We start from the raw sequence: 20,227 nt of genomic DNA on the forward strand, positions 1-20,227 counted from the left end.
AAAGCGGAAGCCCCTGCTTTATGAAAGTGTGACTATGCTTTTGCCAATCCTCCTTCAGCATTTCAATTCTTGAGTCACTATTGCTAGTGTTGTTAGGATTAGTATCCTAAAATCCTATTGTACGATGCTGTGTATGATATAATGTATGACATTATGTTATAAATAATGAAGTTGTTTTATTCAAGGAAGTCAATACCTTACCAGAGGTTGTACTAGTTTGGCTAACGGTACGATATATTTCGGATACTGGTCAATATCGGTGTACCATTTCGGATTTACCACTATTTTATATAATTTATATATATATGTATGTATATACACACACACACACAACCTGGGAAATGCCCCTCATTTAAATTTAAATTTAAAATTTTATTTTATTGTTTATTTTCTAAAAAATAAATTAATTTAAAAAAATGGTACCCTCAAAATCCCACCCTCAAAATCCCAAAATCTCTTTTCTTCTTCTTCTTCTTCTTCAAAAAAAAAAAAAAAAAAAAAAAAAAAATCCCACCCTAACCCGACTGAAAGAAACTCACCCCCAAAATCCCACCCTAACCCAACAACAAACCCATCTATATCTTCCTTCCATTTCTTCTTCTTGAGAAGATTCAGCTCCAAGGCCTTGGTTAATGGGACCGAGTTCAACCAAGACCACCACCACCAACTCAAGATCATCGAAGTAAAACCCGGTGTGATGACACCCAATTCGAAGCGAACTAGGGTTATTGCGCAAAAGTGTGCGATGAGTGCTCTTTGGGACAAACAGGGTGCTAGGGTTCCCATCACTGTCCTCTAGGTCGACAATAATATTGTCTCTCAAGTCAAGATCGAGATCAAGAGAGAGAGCTACCTTCAGCCACTCCTTAAACCCAGAAAGAAATCGTTTTAGGGCGGCAGCTCCAAGGAGGTTTTTTCGGCATGCTTCGGGCAATTCTTGGTTGGGTAAGTTCACAAATCTTTGGATTTTTCAGTTTCAATGTTCTTTTGGGTATTAGCTTTGTTTTGGAAACCAATTCCCTTGTGATTGGGAACCCAAAAAATGACAGAATCGTGTTTTGGCCCGATATCCATCTACCAGCCGAAACAGTCGGAATTCGCCGGTATAGTCGGTATTTTTTTGGTACGAAACAGGGGGTTATCTGTACCAGTTTACTAGTCGGTACGGTATATACCAGCTGGTACGATACAGAATTGACTTCCTTGGTTTTATTATCTAAAATAATGGCAACATGAATATTTGCACATTATCATATAGTCCTTAAGATGTATAATATGTGATTTATGTGATTTAGTCACAAAAGATATAAATCACAAGTTCTTTATAAACCCAAAACCTTAATTCATAGTTGGTGATAAAATTGGGCATTTCATCTGTGAAGACTATAACATGTCAACTAAGATAGTTTGTCTTGATCATGGAAGTGAAGACTTCTAGTTGATATGTTGATGTGTCTTAAGTGTATAGGACATATATTGGACCGCTGTGAGATTAATTATTCTATTAACGACTGTCTACTAAATAATAAATCTCACAACTTTCATTTACATAAACTCTCAATCCTGAGAGGATAGTGAACTCGATCATGAAATGTAAGTTGTTTTGATATATTAGGAGTGAGATCTAATTCAACGGTCAAAACGTTAGTATGTTGAACAGCCACACGCAGTGCTAAAGGAACACATATTCTCAAGATGGAATTCATAGTCTCTTTGTAGAGATATAAAATATTCCCTTGAGATTAGTTTAATGAGTTTGGTTATTCGGAGTGTTAGGCCTAATCACTTTAGTAAAGAGTTACTAAAGTTTATATTTTATGAAATTTGATTTCATAGATATATATGAATAACTTAAAGGATTAAATTGGGTACTCAAGGATTAAGAGGTAGTAATTTTCAAAGTGGTAGTTATATATTATAACTTTGTATTACTACAAATATTTTCATGATTGAATTAACTGTTTAGATAATAAAGTCTTGGGATTTAATTTTATTAATAAAGTTTAGAGTGCAATTATATTTACATAGTGGTATTAAATGTAATTAATGACAACTTTGGGCTTGTCAAGAGTTGACAGATAAGCTCAAAGCCTATTGGAGCTAGAGCTTTATTTGTCCCTTTAGTCCCATCCTAAGCCACACACTAAAACCTAATTGGGCTGGTCCAAAAGGCTAGCCCAATTAGATAATAAGTTGTTTATTTAATAAGAGTTATTAAATAAAGTAACTGTTTTTAATAGTTTAAAAACATATGTACAATTAAAAGAGAAATATACAGTTTTCTTAAAACAAATTCTCTCTTGAACAAGTGTGTACATAACTGATTAAGAGACCACACATCTTGGACATATTTGGAATTGGAGTGAAGATTAAAGATCTTCCCAAGTTCGATCTTCTTTTGTTTTGAATTTCATTGCATCAAGTAGATCATTTTATTGCTTCCACTGGGGGTTTTGTATGAGATGCAAGACTAGTTTTTCCAACAAGTGTTACATAGTTGCTCCCAATTTTTGCATCACAATTTAGTTTAAGAGAAATGTTATGTTTACAACTTTTTCACAACAAATCTTAAATGGCAGATTATTATTAACTGTTATGGGTGGGCAAAAAAGTAATTTAAGTTATAGATTCAAATTAAAACAAATAACAAATTACCAACTATAACTTGTTGTGAAAATATTGTGGATGTAGCACTTTCCTTTAGTTTCATCCTCCATCACAAGACTAAGAGACCGTTTGGCCCCAACGTTTTTCAGCGTTTACGATTTTCTTTGCGGTAGGACCCAGCTACAGTAACCGAAGTTTAACGCCCAAAATAACGCTGAAAGCCAGCTACAGTAGCCGAAGTTGAAAGCCCAGAATAACACTGAAATGCAGAACGCACCGTTTCATTAACTTTTTCAAAATACAAAACGCACCGTTCACAACAGGGGTTGAACGTACTGTTCACAAACACTTGCACTTGCTGAAGCAGATTGACCCAAAGCAACAAACGGTAATCTCCAACGGTCTCTTGAGCAATTCCTTTCTTCCTCTCACCAACCGTGCAAAGCTGGATTCAATGTTCATGAATGCCCCGTCCTCCTTGTCTTCAATGAGAGGCACCTACCCACCATCCCGCAATAAATCATCAACAGCCACACTCAAACGCGGTAATAACGCTCCCACAGAGAACAAAAGTCACCATTCCTTCGTGCTTCGCTCGACCTCCGCTGCTCTCCGCTTGGGACGCCGTGGCCGCCACCGAAAATCTCTGCACAAACGGGTACTGTTCTGCTCATACCTTTTGATCTATTGGTGTCTCGTTATTTTGTTTTCTATGAACAGACTTCAATTTGTGGTTTTGTTCAAAAATTGTGTGTAATTTTAGTTCAACGTTTGTGTGTTATTTTTGTGTTTTCCATGACATTAGTATATAGGTTCATCTCTGCTTCATTTTATTTTGGGTGTTTCTCACCAGTGTAGACGTTTTGGGACCATATATGTGGGTTTAATTTGCATTTTTCATGACTCATGCGTAATTTAAAACTGATATGCATACAAACTATTCGTTGAAATGCCTGAATGATTATAGAAGGAAGTTGTAGCAAATATGAGTAAGGGAAAATCGAAGGCTGATGGTCATGAAGAGAGAATTGGGTGGAAAGATCCTAGGGAAGTAAAAGCTTTTTGTGATTTTTCTGCTGCTCAAGTCCTAGACGGTAAGAAGCATCAAGGATTTTTGAGAAAGGAAGGAGTTGATGCAGTGATTGAGCAGTTGGCTGAAATGGGAAAAGTCGTGACTCACGCGCAGTATAAAAACAAATGGGATCATCTGAAAACGCGATGGAAGGCTTGGAAGGAGTGTTTTGGTGAGACTGGGTTGGGTTATGATCCTGTAACTGGGGTTCTGCTGCAAACTGATGAGTGGTGGGCTCGAAAGATTCAGGTTAGTTCAGTTTACATAATTGTGAAAAAACTCTATTATCTACAACTAATATTGTGTTCTAACTATCGGTTGTCCACGTGTAGGCATGTCCCAAGGCGTTAACCTTTAAAAACAAGCCTTTGCCGAATATTAAATCCATGGAAATCATGTATGAAGGCACGGTTGCAACGGGAAAAAATGCATTTTGCCCGAGTGGTGAAATACCAATTGAATTATCTGAAGGGTCTGGGGATTCCATTGATAGCACAGAATTTATTGACCCCCTATGTGAACCCTCTGCGAACTCAGTTGACCCAATGGATGTTGAAGGCCCAGCATCGTCTAGAGCAAGAGTGGCAGTGAATAAGGGGAAAGGCTTGGCAAGCGGTGTCCAACTTTTTAGAGGAATTTGCAAGAAACCAAGAAAGAAGCGTTCAACCATTCAAGACATGTCCGACTCTTTGAAGAGCATGTCAGACGTTATTGTTGAAAGTAGAAGTGTTAGTACTCGTAATGCACCATTTCGCACCGCAGCAGCTAATGAGATGCAAGCAATAATGGACATGGTGTTGAGTCTTCCTGGGGTGCAAGCGGGTGATCGCCTTCATATGTTTAGCACCTTCTTCTTCATGAATAACGTAGATGGTAGGAACATGTTTGCAGCTAATGTTGAGAGGAAGGAGGTCCAACTAAGGTGGCTAGAGAAGCAGTACGAATTGAACCCTCAATTTCATGTTCTCTGAAGGAAAGGGGCTTGTCTACAGCCCGGGTTGCTTATGTTTATGTACCGCTTAGTATTGTAGTGATCGGATTATCTTTATGTACCTCTTGCAGTCTTTTGTTTTATTTTTTCTTTTTGTATTGGCATACACTATATGCTTGCCACGGGTGTGTATGTCAAACAGTGGTTACTAATTACTTGTCATCTTTTATATGCTTACTGCTCCTTTTTCTTATGCTAATGTTTCTATTTGTCATATGTACCCACGTTATTTGTCACTAATTAAACCATAGTTATTGGTCCTATGTGTGTGTGTGTGTGTGTGTTTGTGTTTTGTTAACTATCCAGGTTTGTGCAGCAGCTTTGATAGAGTTTAAATCATGAAAAATGCATTCCTTATCACAGCTGTTTGTATTTGTGTTTGTATTAGAAAATTGAAGGGTAATTTTTTTTTTTGCAATGTGCATGGGGGTTTTGTGTTCGGTGTGTTGCATGTAATGCTGAGGTTATTCATGAGATTTTTGAAGGGTTAAAGAACTGAGCTTTGGACAATGTGAATAGAAAAGTTGTGTTTACTGATCAGTTTAATTATTACTGTCGGTAAATTTGTCCTGCAAATGGGGTTTCCAGTGTGTGTTACCGGTTGTTGTGGTGGTTATGATTGGTGTTTTTGGTTGATAAGTGAACTTATGAGCTAATCTGTGCTCTGTCTGCTACATGGGTTTATGAATTAATGTGTTTGTTATAGCTAAGTGATTGACGAGTGAAAATGGTAGTTTGTGTGAGCTAATCTGTCTGCTACATCTGTCTGCTCTGTCTGCTACATCTTAAATTGTTTTGTTGCTTGTTGGTGATAATAGCTTGTGTGATGTTGCTAGTATCATAAGTTTGTAGACTTAATTTTACCTACATTTCAGTATTTGAGAAGTAGGGGATAGTGTATTTCTTCTTATTTGATCAATCGGCGAGTTACTTATAAAAAGAAAAAAAATGATCAATCAGTGAGTTGCTAAACTGATGTGTCTTTATTGTTAATAATGGTTTGTTGTTGTCTTACTGTTGAGTAAGTTTCATTACCCTGATTAGTGAGCAAATTCGAATTTATGAGTTTGATTTAACATGTGTTTAATTTTTAGATTCGGGCATGTCCACAAGTTTGATTGTCCATCATGGCAGTACTTGTATGTTGTTCTGTTATTATCTTTATGTTTGTTGTAAGATCATATAGGGGAGACGAAAATTAGTAAAGGACCTGTAATTTAAGTCAGCTCTGCCCAGCATTACACCCTATTGCCCAGCATTATCTTTATGTTTGTTGTAAGATCATGGCAGTACTTTCATGCTTGGTTTAATGAAGTGAGTATTCCTATGTTACTCTTTTTCCTATTTTCCTTAGTAGTAATAGATGAGACTCCATTAATTTTGTTTTCTGAAGTGATTTATTGGTCTGTAACTCATTAGTTGATGTGGTTTAACACCAATAAAGGAAAACGGGTGCTGCACTGTAACTGGTGCTGCACTGTAAACAGGTGCTGCACTGTAACTGATTCTGCAGTTTAGCCTTTGAATAAAATCATCTTTCAACCAAAAAAATAGTTTATTGAATAAATTTCTTAGCTTAACATGTACTGTTCACGGGTACTGTTCACGCAGCCCGTGAACAGTACCATTTTGCCTTCTTTTTTTTTTTTTCTTTTTTTTTTTAAAATTTATTTATGATGTGGTTTAACACCAATAAAGGAAAACAAAAGTTTCTTGTTTTGTAGTACTTATTGGTTTTAGGTTGTTGGTGCCGTAACTAATACCACATGTTAGCCCCTTTTTTTTCTCTTTTGATATGTGGATTTCTCAAAAAATTGTGTAATTGGGTTTAATTGATAGCCAAATGGTAATGGCATCATTTGTGGTGTCCCTTGTCTGTGGTTTGAATACTACCTCCCCTCCTGTATCTCTATCTATAAAAAATTATTTAATTATATATATAGTTGAAATCACTCCAATAGTGTGTAGTACAGTTTATTGTCTTACAACTGTCCGCCTGTGGACGTTAAAGGTATTCTAGAAGAGGATGTAGTTGGTCTTTATGTAAACAGGTGCTGCACTGTAACTGATTCTGCAGTTTAGCCTTTGAATAAAATCGTCTTTCAACCAAAAAAATAGTTTATTGAATAAATTTCTTAGCTTAACATGTACTGTTCACGGGTACTGTTCACGCAGCCCGTGAACAGTACCATTTTGCCTTCTTTTTTTTTTTTTTTTTTATTAAATTTATTTATGATGTGGTTTAACACCAATAAAGGAAAACAAAAGTTTCTTGTTTTGTAGTACTTATTGGTTTTAGGTTGTTGGTGCCGTAACTAATACCACATGTTAGCCCCTTTTTTTTCTCTTTTGATATGTGGATTTCTCAAAAAATTGTGTAGTTGGGTTCAATTGATAGCCAAATGGTAATGGCATCATTTGTGGTGTCTCTTGTCTGTGATTTGAATACTACCTCCCCCTCCTGTATCTCTATCTATAAAAAATTATTTCATTATATATATAGTTGAAATCACTCCAATAGTGTGTAGTATAGTTTATTGAATAAATTCCTTAGCTTAACATGTACTGTTCAAGGATACTGTTCACGCAGCCCGTGAACAGTACCATTTTGCCTTCTTTTTTTTATTTTTTTTTATTTTTATTTTTATTTTTTAATTTATTTATGTGGAATTGCATGTACATCTTTTATAGCTGTAGGTATTGGCCTTTAATCACACGCTGGAAGGCTAACACAAACCATAGTGGCAATGCCATTTTTTTCCTCTTTCTCTTGTTGGGTAAAAAAGAACCCAGGACCTTAACAGGTACTGTTCACGGGTACTGTTCACTCAGCCCGTGAACCGTACCATTTTGTCTTTTTTTATTTTTTTATTTTTATTTTTTATTTTATATGGAATTGCATGTACATCTTTCATATCAGTAGTTTTAAATAGGTACAAAACAACACGAGGTGAATGATAGTGAATGATGGTTTGCTCTTCCTGCAAACTGAACTTTCCTCTTTATGTGTGTATTGGCTTTCCACAGACATAAAAAGAAAGAAGTCTCAAGGTATTCAAAAGAATGAATTTCCTAAACGACACAGCTGATTCCCAGCACCAGTAAGTTTTTAAAGGAAATAACTTCTTTTTAGCGTACATATTATAGTATCACTTAATATTATGTACATGCAATTAAAGTTCGTAACATATGCAGGGACGAGGACGTTGACATTAGCGACGACATTGTACTTACAGCATATATAGCTGGGTGTGCAAGTGTCGTAGCTTACATAGAGACGTATATGACCAAAGTACCAATGCATACAAATATACAAACAGGGTATGAATGGGTACAATATACATTAAATGGAAATGAGCAGAAATGTCACAATATGTTTAGAATGTCAAGCCATGTGTTTCGACAATTGTGTAATACATTGCGCATTTGGTATGGGTATGATGGTACCAATAGTATTTGCTTGGAGGAGTCAGTGGCAATGACATTAGTGCTACTTGGTAGTGCCACGAGTAACAGAATGATGCAAGATAGATTTCAACATTCCGGTGAGACAGTGAGTCGACATGTGGGCACCGTAATTAAATTGTTAGCTACAGTTATGGCACCAGACATTATCAAGCCTACTGATCCTACATTTAGTACCGTGCCATCACATATCCAGGGGTCAAATCGATATTGGCCGCATTTCATGGTACGTTGTCAATTTTGTATCTTGACTTGATTGCATTCCTATTATCTTTATGGTCATATCACATGTTTCATTTTCACATGGCATTTTCGTGGCAATTGTCAGGATTGCATTGGAGCAATTGATGGGGTTCACGTCCACGTGGTCTTACCAGAAGAGGATCAACACCCATATAGAGGAAGGAAAGGAGCCACAACAGTAAACTGCATGTGCGCATGTGATTTTGACATGAAATTCACATTCGCGTGTGTGGGATGGGAAGGATCAGCACACGACACCAGGATCTTTTTAAATGTCCTCAACAATGAGAGTGACAACTTCCCAAAACCTCCACCTGGTTTGTAACTACGCAATTTAATGATAGTATTAAAGTATGTATTCTGTAGTGAAAATGCTAATATAATAAACGTGTTCGTTTGCAGGAAAATATTATCTTGTTGATTCAGGATATCCGATGAAGCAAGGGTTCCTTGCCCCATATAAGGGGGAACGGTACCACATCCCTGATTTTCAGCCAGGTTCACAGATACATCGTCCAGAGGAAAGATTTAATTATCTCCATTCCTCACTTCGTTCGGTCATAGAACGAACGTTTGGAGTTTGGAAGAGTCGATGGAAAATTTTGAGATGTATGCCAGCGTTCCATATACGCACTCAAAATTACATCATTGTTGCTACAATGGTTCTGCACAACTTCATTAGATCCTTTGACCACAATGACATTCCACATTCCCGTTCTGCACAGCGCGCATATGGAGGTAGTGAGGGAGGTCATTACGATGGAGTAGCAGATGTGGCCTCTTACTTGGATTCAAATGAGATGAAAGCGGTTCGGAATAATATCACAACATCGATATGTATGGACCATAATTGATGGTGCACAAACTTCAATGTAATACCGTTTTGTGTCATGGTACTTTTTTTGTTGTCAAGCAGAACTAATAGCTCACAAAACTTGGTTTGTTGTTAAGCATAACTTGGTTTTTTGTTGTAAACCATTTTGTCAATGTTTGCACGAGCTGAATGCTGACATTTGTAGTAGCTGTATGATGTATGCTGATTTATCCTATATGGTAATGCAGAATTTTTAAGGCAGAAAGGCAGAATTTTTAAGGCAGGAAGGCATAATTTGTAATGCAGAATTGTTTATGCATAATTTTTAAGGCAGAAAGGCAGAATTTGTAATGCAGAATTGTTTATGCAGAATGTAGGAGTGTACTTTGATGAACTTATAATCCTAATAACATATCACATAGAAACCAACACGTTTAAGTAGCTTCCCAATACAAAAACTTTCCAAAAAGCTCTCCTAACACCTGTGCATCACACCATCCACAAGTTGGTCCAATGTACTTTAGCAATAACCATCCAACATACTTCAAAAGTTTGGCTCACAGCAGATATAAAAAAAAAAAAAACCCCAAAATCTTGGCTTATTTTTTTTAAGACACCATTTACTCAATCTATCAATGGCTGGCAAATTGTGTGTATATATATATAGGCACACATATACAACAACAGAATTTCCAATCTTCTTTAAACTTAGCAATAACATTATCTCCATCAAACGTCTCCACATTGTTTTCAACAGTACACTTACATACATATCATAAACTACATTGCAATAGTACGATTAACATACAAAACAAATGTACTATTACAACTTGCAGTTAGTACATACAATTACATCCCATTAGGGCAGACACATATGCCTGATTTTGACTTCCCTAGACCTACTAGATAAGATAAGCAATACTAGAAACATGGCCCCCAAGACTACTACAGATATTGTCAACTTCGTTGCTTTCTCTTTAGACATCATGCATGCAGCCTTAGCTCTTTCAAACTTTCTTTTTGCAACTCGCTCCCTTTCCAATGCCGCGGCTGTCAGGGCGTGTGCTTGCTTCAACTCTTCATTGGCAACTCCCACCGCATGCTCCAATCGGTTGAATTTGGCAATAACTATAGGTGCTACTGCTGCGCCACGCGGACAACAAATGTTGGTGTCTAACCACTTGAAGAAATTGCATGCACGGTCATCATCCTGCACAATACAATACAACACAGAAACAGGAATACAACTCATTGGTTCTTTAATGCAGAACACAAATATTTTGCTAATACTTGGAAAGGGTACTTACTGGTGACCAATAGCGACAACCATAAAACCTCCTACCAAATGTATGAAGTTTCAGGGATGTCCTAATTCTGCAGTTCTCAACGTCACAAAAATGGCCTTCAGAACTGGACAAATAGTGACTTGTTTCCGACATTCGTAGTTCTTGGCAGTAGATATTACGTTGGCTTCGATTAGTGAACCGTAAACTAGGTTGGTGCTATAAAATCAAAAGGACAACTTGAGCATAAAAGGAGTAGCAAGAGAGGTTGGTGCAATACCCCTAATTATGTAAAAACACCTAATTCATAAAAGTGTAAGTAACATACTAATGGAAATTATAATTATAAACTAATCAATGGGTCTACAAGATGTTGAACCTTGGTGTTATGGCAAGTACCAATTGTCATCTACCCAAGCAATGTGTGATGAGTTCAATTCAACTAATTAGTTTGAAAAATGGTTACTGTTTACAGTTTAAAGTACATAGTTTAAAAAAAAAAAAAAATTCCTACTAAAACATATCATCTACAAAGTTGAATGCATGCAATATTGCTATTGTGTTCATCCATTCCGGCTTTACTCAAAACCAATAATATTTGTGAAGAAAATAGGTCCTCAAAAAGCACAGTGAGCATGTAATTCATATTTATAGTGGAGGAGGTTGATCAGCACAAATCACAGCATGCCACACACTGGGCAAATCTGATTCCCACAGAGCATTGGTTACTAATAACAGTACAATTAATTTCTTGATCACTAAACTAAAAGCCTTACATCAGAGATTCAGGGTAAAGAAGAACAATAACACAAAGTTAATTAGTTAATATAAAGGAAAAAATGTCACTGCTCCCTTTTGGTTTGTATAAATGACATTCCCCTTTGAGATTTGTACAAATCAGTAGAACTCTTTCTTTTAAATGATGATATTCTCATACGAAATTAAAAGTGTTAGAGAGCATGAAGTTATTTGTTGAGTGAGTGTCATTTCAATAATGTAGCAAGAGAGGTTGGTGCAATTCCTACCAAAACCCAGTCGGGTGATAATCCCAGCATTCTCAGAAAAATTAATGCTAAAAAAAAACATTCAAACCCATCCTATTTCAAGCTTCCAAGTTCTTAACTCTAATTAGTTCATGCTACGGCTCACCCTTCACCCAATCTTACGGAAGAAATAAGTGTATAGGAGCAAGAATGTGATTTAAATGAAACCCATTAACCCATTAACATGATAAAAATTTTGTAAAAAATAAATCAGATTAACCCATTAAGAAGAACCGTGCACAGTGGATCTTAACAGGACTCAACTTGGATTCTATCAAAGCAAATGAAGTAAATTTCAGCTAACAAACAAAAAATTTCAGAAAACAACGACTGGGTCTTAACAGGATGGAAAACAACGAACAAAAAATTTGAGAAAACTTACCGTGCACAGTGGGAATCGGTTGTCTTTGCCGGCGCCGGACTGGGTGAGGTTTCCCGTGGATTTATCTTCTGAGGTCTTCGCCGGCGTCGGACCTCGACTGGGTCTCTGGTGGGCGCTGAACTATCTTCTCTGGTGGGTGAGGAGTGAATAGCAGAGAGAGCGAGAGAGAGGAAAAAAAAAAAAAAAAAAAAAAACAGCTGAGCTACAGTAAAACGCAATTACCTTATATATTTTCAGCTGAGCTACAGTACCCACGTTTTGCTACAGTATTTTTCAGTTTTCAGTTTCAGTTTTCAGTTTTCAGCTGCACCCAAACAGGCCCTTAGATCAAGCGACTTTTGTCACATCGGAGAAGCGGATAATAGTATCAGCCCATAGAGATCTAGAACCTTCCCAGAACTATCCCAGAACTTTCCCAATCTGACAGAGAGGATAAGATTCAAATTTAAATTCAACCGTAAGTAACGCATGAATTTGTAATGATGTAGTTTAAAATCATGAGCTGTTTTCCTCATACTGTTGCTTACTATTACGTGGCACTTAGTCTAATAAACAAGTAGGTATTCACACTCACACTTTTATTCCTTGCCATAAAAAGTAAATCAAGGTAACATTTATATAATATATAGCGGACATTTCAATATATTTTAATTTTTGTCCTAATTTGGCCAAAAAAAAAAAAAAAAAATTCCTATAATGACCCTTCGTTTCATTGTTATATAAAAGGCCACATAATCTTTTCAATTGCACAAACACAAACACTGCAAGAGAAAGACAGCAATGACATCTGTTAAAGTACCAGCATTGATTCCTTCACCGGCCGAGGATGCTGAGCAACTCCGAAAGGCTTTGCAAGGTTCTCTGTCTGCTTCAACCCCTAAATCTTATAATGTCATTTCTTGCATTTTGTTCTAATTGTCTCAGATCGTTTTGATCACTCCTATGTTTGATCTGTGCTTTAAACTGAATTGTCTGCTTTATGATCACATTTAAGTTTTCCAATTCCGATCTGGTAATGTGCTAATGGTTTATGGTCTTCATGTTAATTAAGATCAGAGATTTTATGTTATTCAATCATAACTTCATAAATCCTTGATTTTTTATTCTGATCTGATTTTATATAATCCAATTTAGCATGGATTTTGATTGATTGATTGATAATGTTGATCTATTCAGGATGGGGAACCAATGAGGCATTGATCATATCGATATTGGCACACAGGAATGCAGCTCAGAGAAAGATAATCAGGGAGACCTATGCTCAAACTTATGGGGAAGATCTTCTTAAAGATCTTGACAAAGAACTCTCTAGTGACTTTGAGGTTTGCTTTTTCTCTAACTCTTTTATTTATAACAAAAATTGAAGCTTTGAAAACTTGTACCTATGAAATAAGCTGGGCTAATTTATAAATTAAAGTGTGCATTTTGATGAGCATAATTGCTGAAAGTAGATTAAAGTAGCACTTAAAAAAACTAAGGCTTTAAAAAGTTTTATGTATTATTTGTAGAGTCGATTCATATGTAGATACTTTTCTATTTGTAATTCTTTAGGCTACTTTGTGTTTTTTTTCATTAAGTAGTCTTGTTTTAATAAAATTATTCTTACCTGTTAAAAAAAAGTTGTATATAAGCGAATAAGATAAAAGAAAAAGCTACTAGCAAATAGACACTAAGCCGTGACAAACAAACTCATTCGGTTTGTTTTAGCTTAAAAGGTCAGCTTACATACTAGTTCTGTTTATTTATGCTTAAACTGTCAACTTATTTTCACTGCTAGCTTATGTGTAGCCTTTTGAAATCTCACATTTTTCTAGATACAATTGTACTTTTACGCAGCTTATTCTTAAACGAAATAAGCCATAAATGAAAATAAGCTCATCCAAACACAAAAAAATGTTGTGATTCTTGTGAAATGATTTCTAGGGTAGGAGGGGAAGTTATGAAATGATTGCGTTAGCGCCATAATTAAGAGGCTAATGATAATGCTTGTTTATTGTCCATTTTGTTTGCTTCAATATCAAATAGCGAGCGGTGCTGCTGTGGGTGTTGGATCCTGCTGAGCGTGATGCTTTTTTGGCTAATGAGGCTACGAAAAGGTTGACCTCAAACAACTGGATTGTCATGGAAATAGCTTGTACTAGATCTTCACATGACCTCTTTGGGGTAAGGCAGGCTTATCATGCTCGTTTTAAGAGATCCCTTGAAGAAGATGTTGCATATCATACATCAGGAGATTTTCGCAAGGTACAGCCTAAAACTCCTAAGTCATAAGTAATTAGATTTAAGTTTGTGAGAAACAAAGTTTATTGTTATAAAAAGATGTAGCAACTTCCTTAGCCTGTTAAAAACTAAGAGAAAATGAAGACATTGATTGGACAAATGAATGTTTTGTACATTGGTGATGTTTATGAATACAAATAAATACAATGTCTCAGTATTAGTAAATTTGCAATTATTAGGTAGTGCATCTTTCAGAGATTCAATGGATGATATTATTCCTTGGAAAAGGTATTGGTATCAATTATTATAAAGTACTAAAAAAGTGAGTTTAAAATGAATTGTACATCTTACTTGTTTTTCAGTTTTTCTGCAAAGAAAAGTTCTCATCTTTCTTTGCTGTGCTTGCAAAATATGCATTGGCTAATAGATTAGTTCTGGTTCCCTGACAGCTTTTGGTTCCTCTTGTGACCTCATTCCGATACGAGGGGGATGAGGTGAACATGACATTGGCAAAATCAGAGGCTAAGATACTTCATGAGAAGATCTCGGACAAAGCTTACAATGATGAAGAGATCATTAGAATTCTAACTACAAGGAGTAAATCACAGATCAATGCGACACTCAATCACTACAACAATGCATTTGGAAATGCCATCAATAAGGTAATTAGCATATGCTATGATATATGTTCTGTGACTAGAATTGTTCCCAAGGTCATGCTCATTTATCAAATCTTTTTTCTCAAAATTTTGGAGATATAAGTTAATTGATTAAATGTTTATTATTATCATTTTTGGTTGTCTATAAGGGTGCACTTAGAGGAAACTTGAAAAAGTTATTGATTGAAGCACTGTATTAAATAATACTTTATGAATTTCATATTTTTATGGTGTCTAAAAGATTAAGTAGGCCGTTTAAATGTTATAATTTTTAGCAGAAGATTTAAGAACCATTCTGGTGGCTGTGGTGATACTTGTTGTGAGATGGCCTAAGTAGCATACACGCGATTGTGACTTGATTACTATATATGTCTCTGGCAATTATAGTTTAACGGTTTTGAACCCATGACTTAACCTAGTATCTATTCTTATAGAAGGATGAAGTTTCATTTGAGCCAGGCTCATTTATTTGGCATGCCTATAGTGATTAAAGTTAAATGTAAATATTATTATGACCTATTGAATATCTCTTTTCTGATGATAATATGATGCTATTAAAACTGATAATTGGTATCCTTTTTGCAGGATTTGAAGACTGATCCTGAGGATGAGTTCCTCAAATTATTACGAGCAACAATTAAGTGCTTGACCTGCCCTGAGAAATATTTTGAGAAGGTTTTGCGTCTGGCAATCAACAAGTTGGGGACAGATGAATGGGCTCTTACAAGAGTAGTCACAACTCGAGCTGAGGTTGACATGCAACGAATTAAAGAAGAATACCATCGGAGGAATAGCGTTCCTCTGGAACGTGCAATTGACAGTGACACTTCCGGAGACTATGAGAAAATGCTTCTTGCACTGATTGGACATGGGGATGCATGAGAAATGCCTGCTGGTTTGAGTTAATAATCTATGTTATTTGCTATAAGTTCTCTTTTCTTTGGATGTGTCTCTTGTTATGTTCCATATGAACATTATTTATGTTGAGTGTGATAAGTTGTCTCTGCTTTGGATGTGTGTCCTTATGGTCCCCTGTGGGCTCTGTTCACTGTTTGTCATGCTAATTCAGATGAACATACTGGTTCTGTTTTATATAGTGGTGTTTGAGTGTTTTGTATTTTGTTGGTTTTTTTTTTAATACATTTTATTTTGATGATATATATCATATATGCCATTGACTGAGTAACCACCACAAGCTCATAACTTTGGGTCTAATACTACTAGTAATTCTCAAACAACTTTGGATGTAATTTACCAACAAACGATAAGTATAAGGGTACAACTTTTCACAATCACAACAGGTTAGATTACATTTGAATGATACTAATAAAAGTGGTGTTGATTTGTGTACCTAACATTATTCTAATGATTGCAAAAAAGATTGTAAAAATTTATGAAGTTAGCATAACTCAAAAGATACATTACTCCATTGGCAAATGACACATGCTCAGAAGGGCAAAAACAAGTTCTGCAGTGCTCGTGTGAGGTGCAGAAAATCACATGGCACATCTTTTACCACGACGAGACCGAGTGGCTCACACGATCCCTCACATGGCCCAAGTGGTAACTAGCACAGCTTTTGAACAACAACTACTTTAAAACGGGGGCCCTTTTTTTCCTGAATTTAAAAAGGCGCTTTTGTTCTGCAAAATGTACAATTTAACCTAGAAATATGGTCTGGTAGCTATGTTTTCTAAAAAATTTTAAATGGTACATTTTCGCAGTTAGCAATCAATGGAGTGATATAATTATATGATGGAAACTAATACTACTCTTGTAGGAATATAGAGAAGCCAGTCAACTCTAGCTCACTCTCTTGCTAAATAGGCTATCTTTCATATTGTGAAGAAAATATGAAAAAAATAAAGGCTAATAAAAATACATATAGGCATGTTAGTAATTCCACTGAATAATTCATGATTAAATAGACAGTTGCATATGTTACCTTATAAAATTTCATAATATACTATTTTTGTTATACTAATTTGTGAAACTATTTATGTAATTTCATATATTTATTACATACTTTTGACTTTTTGCTTTATAGATATGTTTTTGAGCAAAATAACATAAGTAATTTATTTTCTAGAGCATTCACATCCAGTTTTTACAAAAAATTTCATTTTACCATCTCAAAAAAAGTTATTTTATCATTTATACCATACCATTCCATTCTATTTTACAACACACCCAACATTCTAACTTTTATTTTCCTATTCAACTCATTAAAATAATATATACCACCCAATAAAATAATATAATCCAATAAAGTAATAAATAGAAAGAGAAAGGACAGAATAAAATATAATAAAAACTTATACAAGCTTGCTACAATGCCATCTTTAGGATGGCACTGTAGCACAATTGCAAATTTTTTTTGCAATTGCAAGACTTTGCAAGACCGGGTAATGAAAGGTTTTAGGACTCTAATGCTAAATTGAACAAACATATAGCATTTGCAAGACTCAATGTGAATGCTAACAATCTTATAATTTAACATAATTTATTTTTATTTATTTATATCTAATACACATCCGTCTGTCCTCACACTCACATACATATGTTAATATTAGGATCAAATTATAGAAAATGTAAGGTTCCCTAAAATATTACCTAGTTCATAGGTAAATACATAGTTGAAACTTGAAACACAAATAACCCAACTAGCCAGCCATCCCATATGCATATGGATTTTAAACCCTAATAATGTAAAGATATAACAGTACTCATTCACTCCAAAACCCACATTCTTAATCCTCATCAAGCATGAAAGGTCTATCAGTCAATACAAGAGTTCATCATAAAGGAATATGAAGAAACCAGCATGTACTCATTATTTAAACCAAAGCAATGCTGCTCTCACCACCAGGGGGCTTGCGGACACCTCCGAGATAGTCTCTCGACTCTGCCTTCCCATCAGCAAAGATGTTACTGCCACTAATTTCTCTCAGCTTAGCTGTGCTCAGTGGCTTTTCAGCAGATCCAGGAGGAACATCTCCCTTAAAAATATCATTGCCTGTCAGCTCCGCAAATTTCTGGTTATGTATTTTTTTTGCTGTCTTGACAGTCGGTTCTTCACTAAACATAATATTACTTTGACCTCCAGCAGGCTACATAAAATGAACAAAAATAAAACGTGAGGTTATATGGCTGAAAATAAATTATATGAAAATTTACAAAACATCCATTTTGGATAATTATGAATTTCAAGCCATTAGACCATAAAAAAGGAGAATTGTAGTAGCAGAACCACAGAATTTGGAATACTACATCCTCCTTCACACATTGTGCTTAAATGTCTTAAGGTTACACAACATTTTAATTGTCAGAAGAAAACCAAAACTGATTGAAAGAGGTATTGGACATAGTCAAGCCTCTAGCAAAAACTAGTCGTAGAAAAATACTGATTACATGATGCAATTTGGCAACAATTAGATTGAGAGACCTAAAATAGACATTCAAGTGAAGAAATAATACGATTTAGAATATCTAGCTATGCATGCATTTTTTTTTTCATTGGTAAGCTATGCGTGCAGTATGAAAAGAGTTAAATTATGACTTTGAAGATTGAACTGCTATATTGCATGTATTGCACTCCTTGAAATAATGTAATAATCAAAAGGATGAATTGTAATTACCATAAGATTGCAATTGAAAAATTATTGTCGTTGGATCCTCTTCTGATAATTCAGGAGCTTGGGAATTGAACTACTGAGCCCATAGAACATTTGTAATTTAAGTATATGCATAAAATTTGACACTCCATACCCATTCACTTGGCATGGTGTATTAGAAGAAGGTGATAGCAGAGTGACAGATTTGAACTTCTCATCGAAATTATAATACTTGGCAGGATGTAATTTGAAAATAAAAAGATTCACTTCCATGCCCATGAAGTACTCACATTTGAAACTTTGACAGATGTGCGTAAATTTCGAGGTGCAGGTTCCCCCATTTCTCTACTTTCTTTTGATTCTGAGGTGCGTGAAGCAGCCACTGACCGAGGTACAATTTCAGGAGGAGGTCCAAAGATGTCATGTCCACTGAGCTCCTTATTCTTGGCATTTGATATTTGCTTCTTATTCTTTAAGTCTGACTCACTTTGCAATGTCCCACTTAATTCACGCTGCTTTGCTACCTCAGGGAGAGAGGTAGGCTTCTTGGGTGAAACACTCTCTTCCACGCTAAATGAAATTTGGCTAATTCCATTCACAGCTTGCTGAAAGTTCAACCATAATAAGTTAGAAGGAGAATTGCCAACATGATAGACTTTTGATGTTTTATATGTTCATATTACATCTTGAATTCAAAGAGATCAACTAAATACCTGATAAACACGGAGTCCTGTTCTGGCCGCATCAGATTCCGATGTACCATCCTCACTGTTGGCCGCAAATATTCCACTACCAGTAATTTCTTTTAATTTATATCCTGAACATGGCTTCCTAGAAGTAGCACAAGAAACAGTTGTAACTAGCCATAGATAAACAGGCATTATATGTCATCATGATTCCAGAAGAACTGGTGATGAGAATCCTAAATGACGTTATCATAAGCTTCAAATTTTATAGCAGCAAGATTTATTCTTCATATTTTCTATATATATATATATATATGGATACCAGATCAAGTTACACTCGATGCAACCTTTTATTAATGTTAAACCATGTAGTAAATTTTCATTGGATTAATATTTTCAAATCTCACTGTTGGATTGCTCATTTTCATTTTTCTTAACACGCATGTCAAATTTCGTGTTAATTGGATGTTATTGTTTGATCAATTAGCTCACATTTTGTATATAAGTTAATTTAAAAAAAAAAAAAAACCTGAAACTAAAATATTTTAGGTATGAAATAGTTATTAACATCTGATCATCTTGATATCTTGCAAGCACAGAGTTAAAGAGGCAACATAATCCAACAATTGATTCGTCAAAAACCCATCTATTAAAAAGTTATTGAATGGTGTAACATTGATAAAAGTTACGCCACACGTAATTTGAACCCCACCCATAAACCCTAACAAGGGCATAAAAGAGTAAGTTTCCAAGTAGGTTCAAGTTCAGCTCTTTTCTTTTTCTGAACAAAACTTCATTTTGGAGCTAGCACTCAATTTCTTTACGCCCCTTTTTTTTGAATGGTGAGTTACATATGCACCCATTTGAGCCAGAGAGCTTAACCATGGTGTTGCATTTAGAGTTAACATGAGTTGAAAGGACTGATACTACCCAAATAAACTCAAAAAGTAAGCTTTTTGGGGGGCTTTAGTTTAGCCTTTACAATCTACATCAACCATCAAATCAAAAAAAATTAAGTTTGCCACTCTCTTATTAACAAGTAATCTTGAAACCGTTTTTTATTTGCTAGGGATCTTGAATAAGCAATAGCTCTAAAAGTAGAAACCCCATCATTGGCTCCAACAGCTTAAAACCATTTCTAAAATATG

The 20,227-nt window shown here is 35.4% G+C and overlaps 5 protein-coding genes across 6 annotated transcripts; 3 read left to right on the top strand and 2 right to left on the bottom strand.

The window, feature by feature from the left end:
- Nucleotides 1-2,727: 2,727 nt before the first annotated feature.
- On the top strand, nt 2,728-4,841 carry LOC136067245 (L10-interacting MYB domain-containing protein-like). Its single transcript, XM_065772803.1, has 3 exons — nt 2,728-3,265; nt 3,575-3,928; nt 4,012-4,841. Exons 1-3 carry the CDS (start codon nt 3,062-3,064, stop codon nt 4,648-4,650), a joined length of 1,197 nt encoding a protein of 398 aa, XP_065628875.1. The 5' UTR covers nt 2,728-3,061; the 3' UTR covers nt 4,651-4,841.
- A 3,030-nt stretch (nt 4,842-7,871) lies between these two features.
- On the top strand, nt 7,872-9,411 carry LOC112002283 (uncharacterized). Its single transcript, XM_065772804.1, has 3 exons — nt 7,872-8,361; nt 8,464-8,695; nt 8,781-9,411. Exons 1-3 carry the CDS (start codon nt 7,954-7,956, stop codon nt 9,230-9,232), a joined length of 1,092 nt encoding a protein of 363 aa, XP_065628876.1. The 5' UTR covers nt 7,872-7,953; the 3' UTR covers nt 9,233-9,411.
- A 470-nt stretch (nt 9,412-9,881) lies between these two features.
- Nucleotides 9,882-12,018, bottom strand: LOC112008319 (uncharacterized). The gene is made up of 3 exons (XM_024040651.2): nt 11,901-12,018; nt 10,500-10,694; nt 9,882-10,402 (listed from the first exon to the last, which is right to left on the bottom strand). Exons 2-3 carry the CDS (start codon nt 10,629-10,631, stop codon nt 10,052-10,054), a joined length of 483 nt encoding a protein of 160 aa, XP_023896419.1. The 5' UTR covers nt 10,632-10,694; nt 11,901-12,018; the 3' UTR covers nt 9,882-10,051.
- A 363-nt stretch (nt 12,019-12,381) lies between these two features.
- Nucleotides 12,382-15,896, top strand: LOC112002286 (annexin D2). Of its 2 annotated transcripts, XM_065772787.1 has the most exons (6): nt 12,382-12,507; nt 12,627-12,756; nt 13,077-13,222; nt 13,926-14,144; nt 14,570-14,782; nt 15,365-15,896. In XM_065772787.1, the coding sequence occupies exons 2-6, from the start codon at nt 12,681-12,683 to the stop codon at nt 15,659-15,661; spliced, it is 951 nt and encodes a 316-aa protein (XP_065628859.1). In that variant the 5' UTR covers nt 12,382-12,507; nt 12,627-12,680; the 3' UTR covers nt 15,662-15,896. The 2 variants fall into 2 exon arrangements, with proteins under 2 accessions (XP_065628859.1, XP_023890209.1); XM_024034441.2 differs by lacking the exon at nt 12,382-12,507 and having other exon boundaries at nt 12,614-12,756.
- Nucleotides 15,897-17,265: 1,369 nt separating this feature from the next.
- LOC112002302 (uncharacterized) lies at nt 17,266-19,289 on the bottom strand. Its single transcript, XM_065772788.1, has 3 exons — nt 19,107-19,289; nt 18,684-18,998; nt 17,266-17,889 (listed from the first exon to the last, which is right to left on the bottom strand). The coding sequence occupies exons 1-3, from the start codon at nt 19,272-19,274 to the stop codon at nt 17,617-17,619; spliced, it is 756 nt and encodes a 251-aa protein (XP_065628860.1). The 5' UTR covers nt 19,275-19,289; the 3' UTR covers nt 17,266-17,616.
- Between the last annotated feature and the right edge of the window lie 938 nt (nt 19,290-20,227).

This window comes from Quercus suber, unplaced genomic scaffold (assembly GCF_002906115.3).
Source record: "Quercus suber isolate HL8 unplaced genomic scaffold, Cork oak 2.0 scaffold_64, whole genome shotgun sequence".
Lineage (NCBI taxonomy): Eukaryota > Viridiplantae > Streptophyta > Magnoliopsida > Fagales > Fagaceae > Quercus > Quercus suber.

Coding starts and splice junctions, on each gene's coding strand:
- LOC112008319 (XM_024040651.2), bottom strand. CDS start 10,631: ATGTCGGAAACAAGTCACTATTTGTCCAGTTCTGAAGGCCATTTTTGT. Junction 10,403..10,499: donor GTTGTCGCTATTGGTCACCA/GTAAGTACCCTT, acceptor TGTATTGTGCAG/GATGATGACCGTGCATGCAA.
- LOC112002283 (XM_065772804.1), top strand. CDS start 7,954: ATGACCAAAGTACCAATGCATACAAATATACAAACAGGGTATGAATGG. Junction 8,362..8,463: donor GATATTGGCCGCATTTCATG/GTACGTTGTCAA, acceptor GGCAATTGTCAG/GATTGCATTGGAGCAATTGA. Junction 8,696..8,780: donor CTTCCCAAAACCTCCACCTG/GTTTGTAACTAC, acceptor GTTCGTTTGCAG/GAAAATATTATCTTGTTGAT.
- LOC112002286 (XM_065772787.1), top strand. CDS start 12,681: ATGACATCTGTTAAAGTACCAGCATTGATTCCTTCACCGGCCGAGGAT. Junction 12,757..13,076: donor ACTCCGAAAGGCTTTGCAAG/GTTCTCTGTCTG, acceptor TGATCTATTCAG/GATGGGGAACCAATGAGGCA. Junction 13,223..13,925: donor AACTCTCTAGTGACTTTGAG/GTTTGCTTTTTC, acceptor AATATCAAATAG/CGAGCGGTGCTGCTGTGGGT.
- LOC136067245 (XM_065772803.1), top strand. CDS start 3,062: ATGTTCATGAATGCCCCGTCCTCCTTGTCTTCAATGAGAGGCACCTAC. Junction 3,266..3,574: donor GAAAATCTCTGCACAAACGG/GTACTGTTCTGC, acceptor GAATGATTATAG/AAGGAAGTTGTAGCAAATAT. Junction 3,929..4,011: donor GGTGGGCTCGAAAGATTCAG/GTTAGTTCAGTT, acceptor GTCCACGTGTAG/GCATGTCCCAAGGCGTTAAC.
- LOC112002302 (XM_065772788.1), bottom strand. CDS start 19,274: ATGCCTGTTTATCTATGGCTAGTTACAACTGTTTCTTGTGCTACTTCT. Junction 18,999..19,106: donor CAGGACTCCGTGTTTATCAG/GTATTTAGTTGA, acceptor TTGAACTTTCAG/CAAGCTGTGAATGGAATTAG. Junction 17,890..18,683: donor CATCTGTCAAAGTTTCAAAT/GTGAGTACTTCA, acceptor CATTTTATGTAG/CCTGCTGGAGGTCAAAGTAA.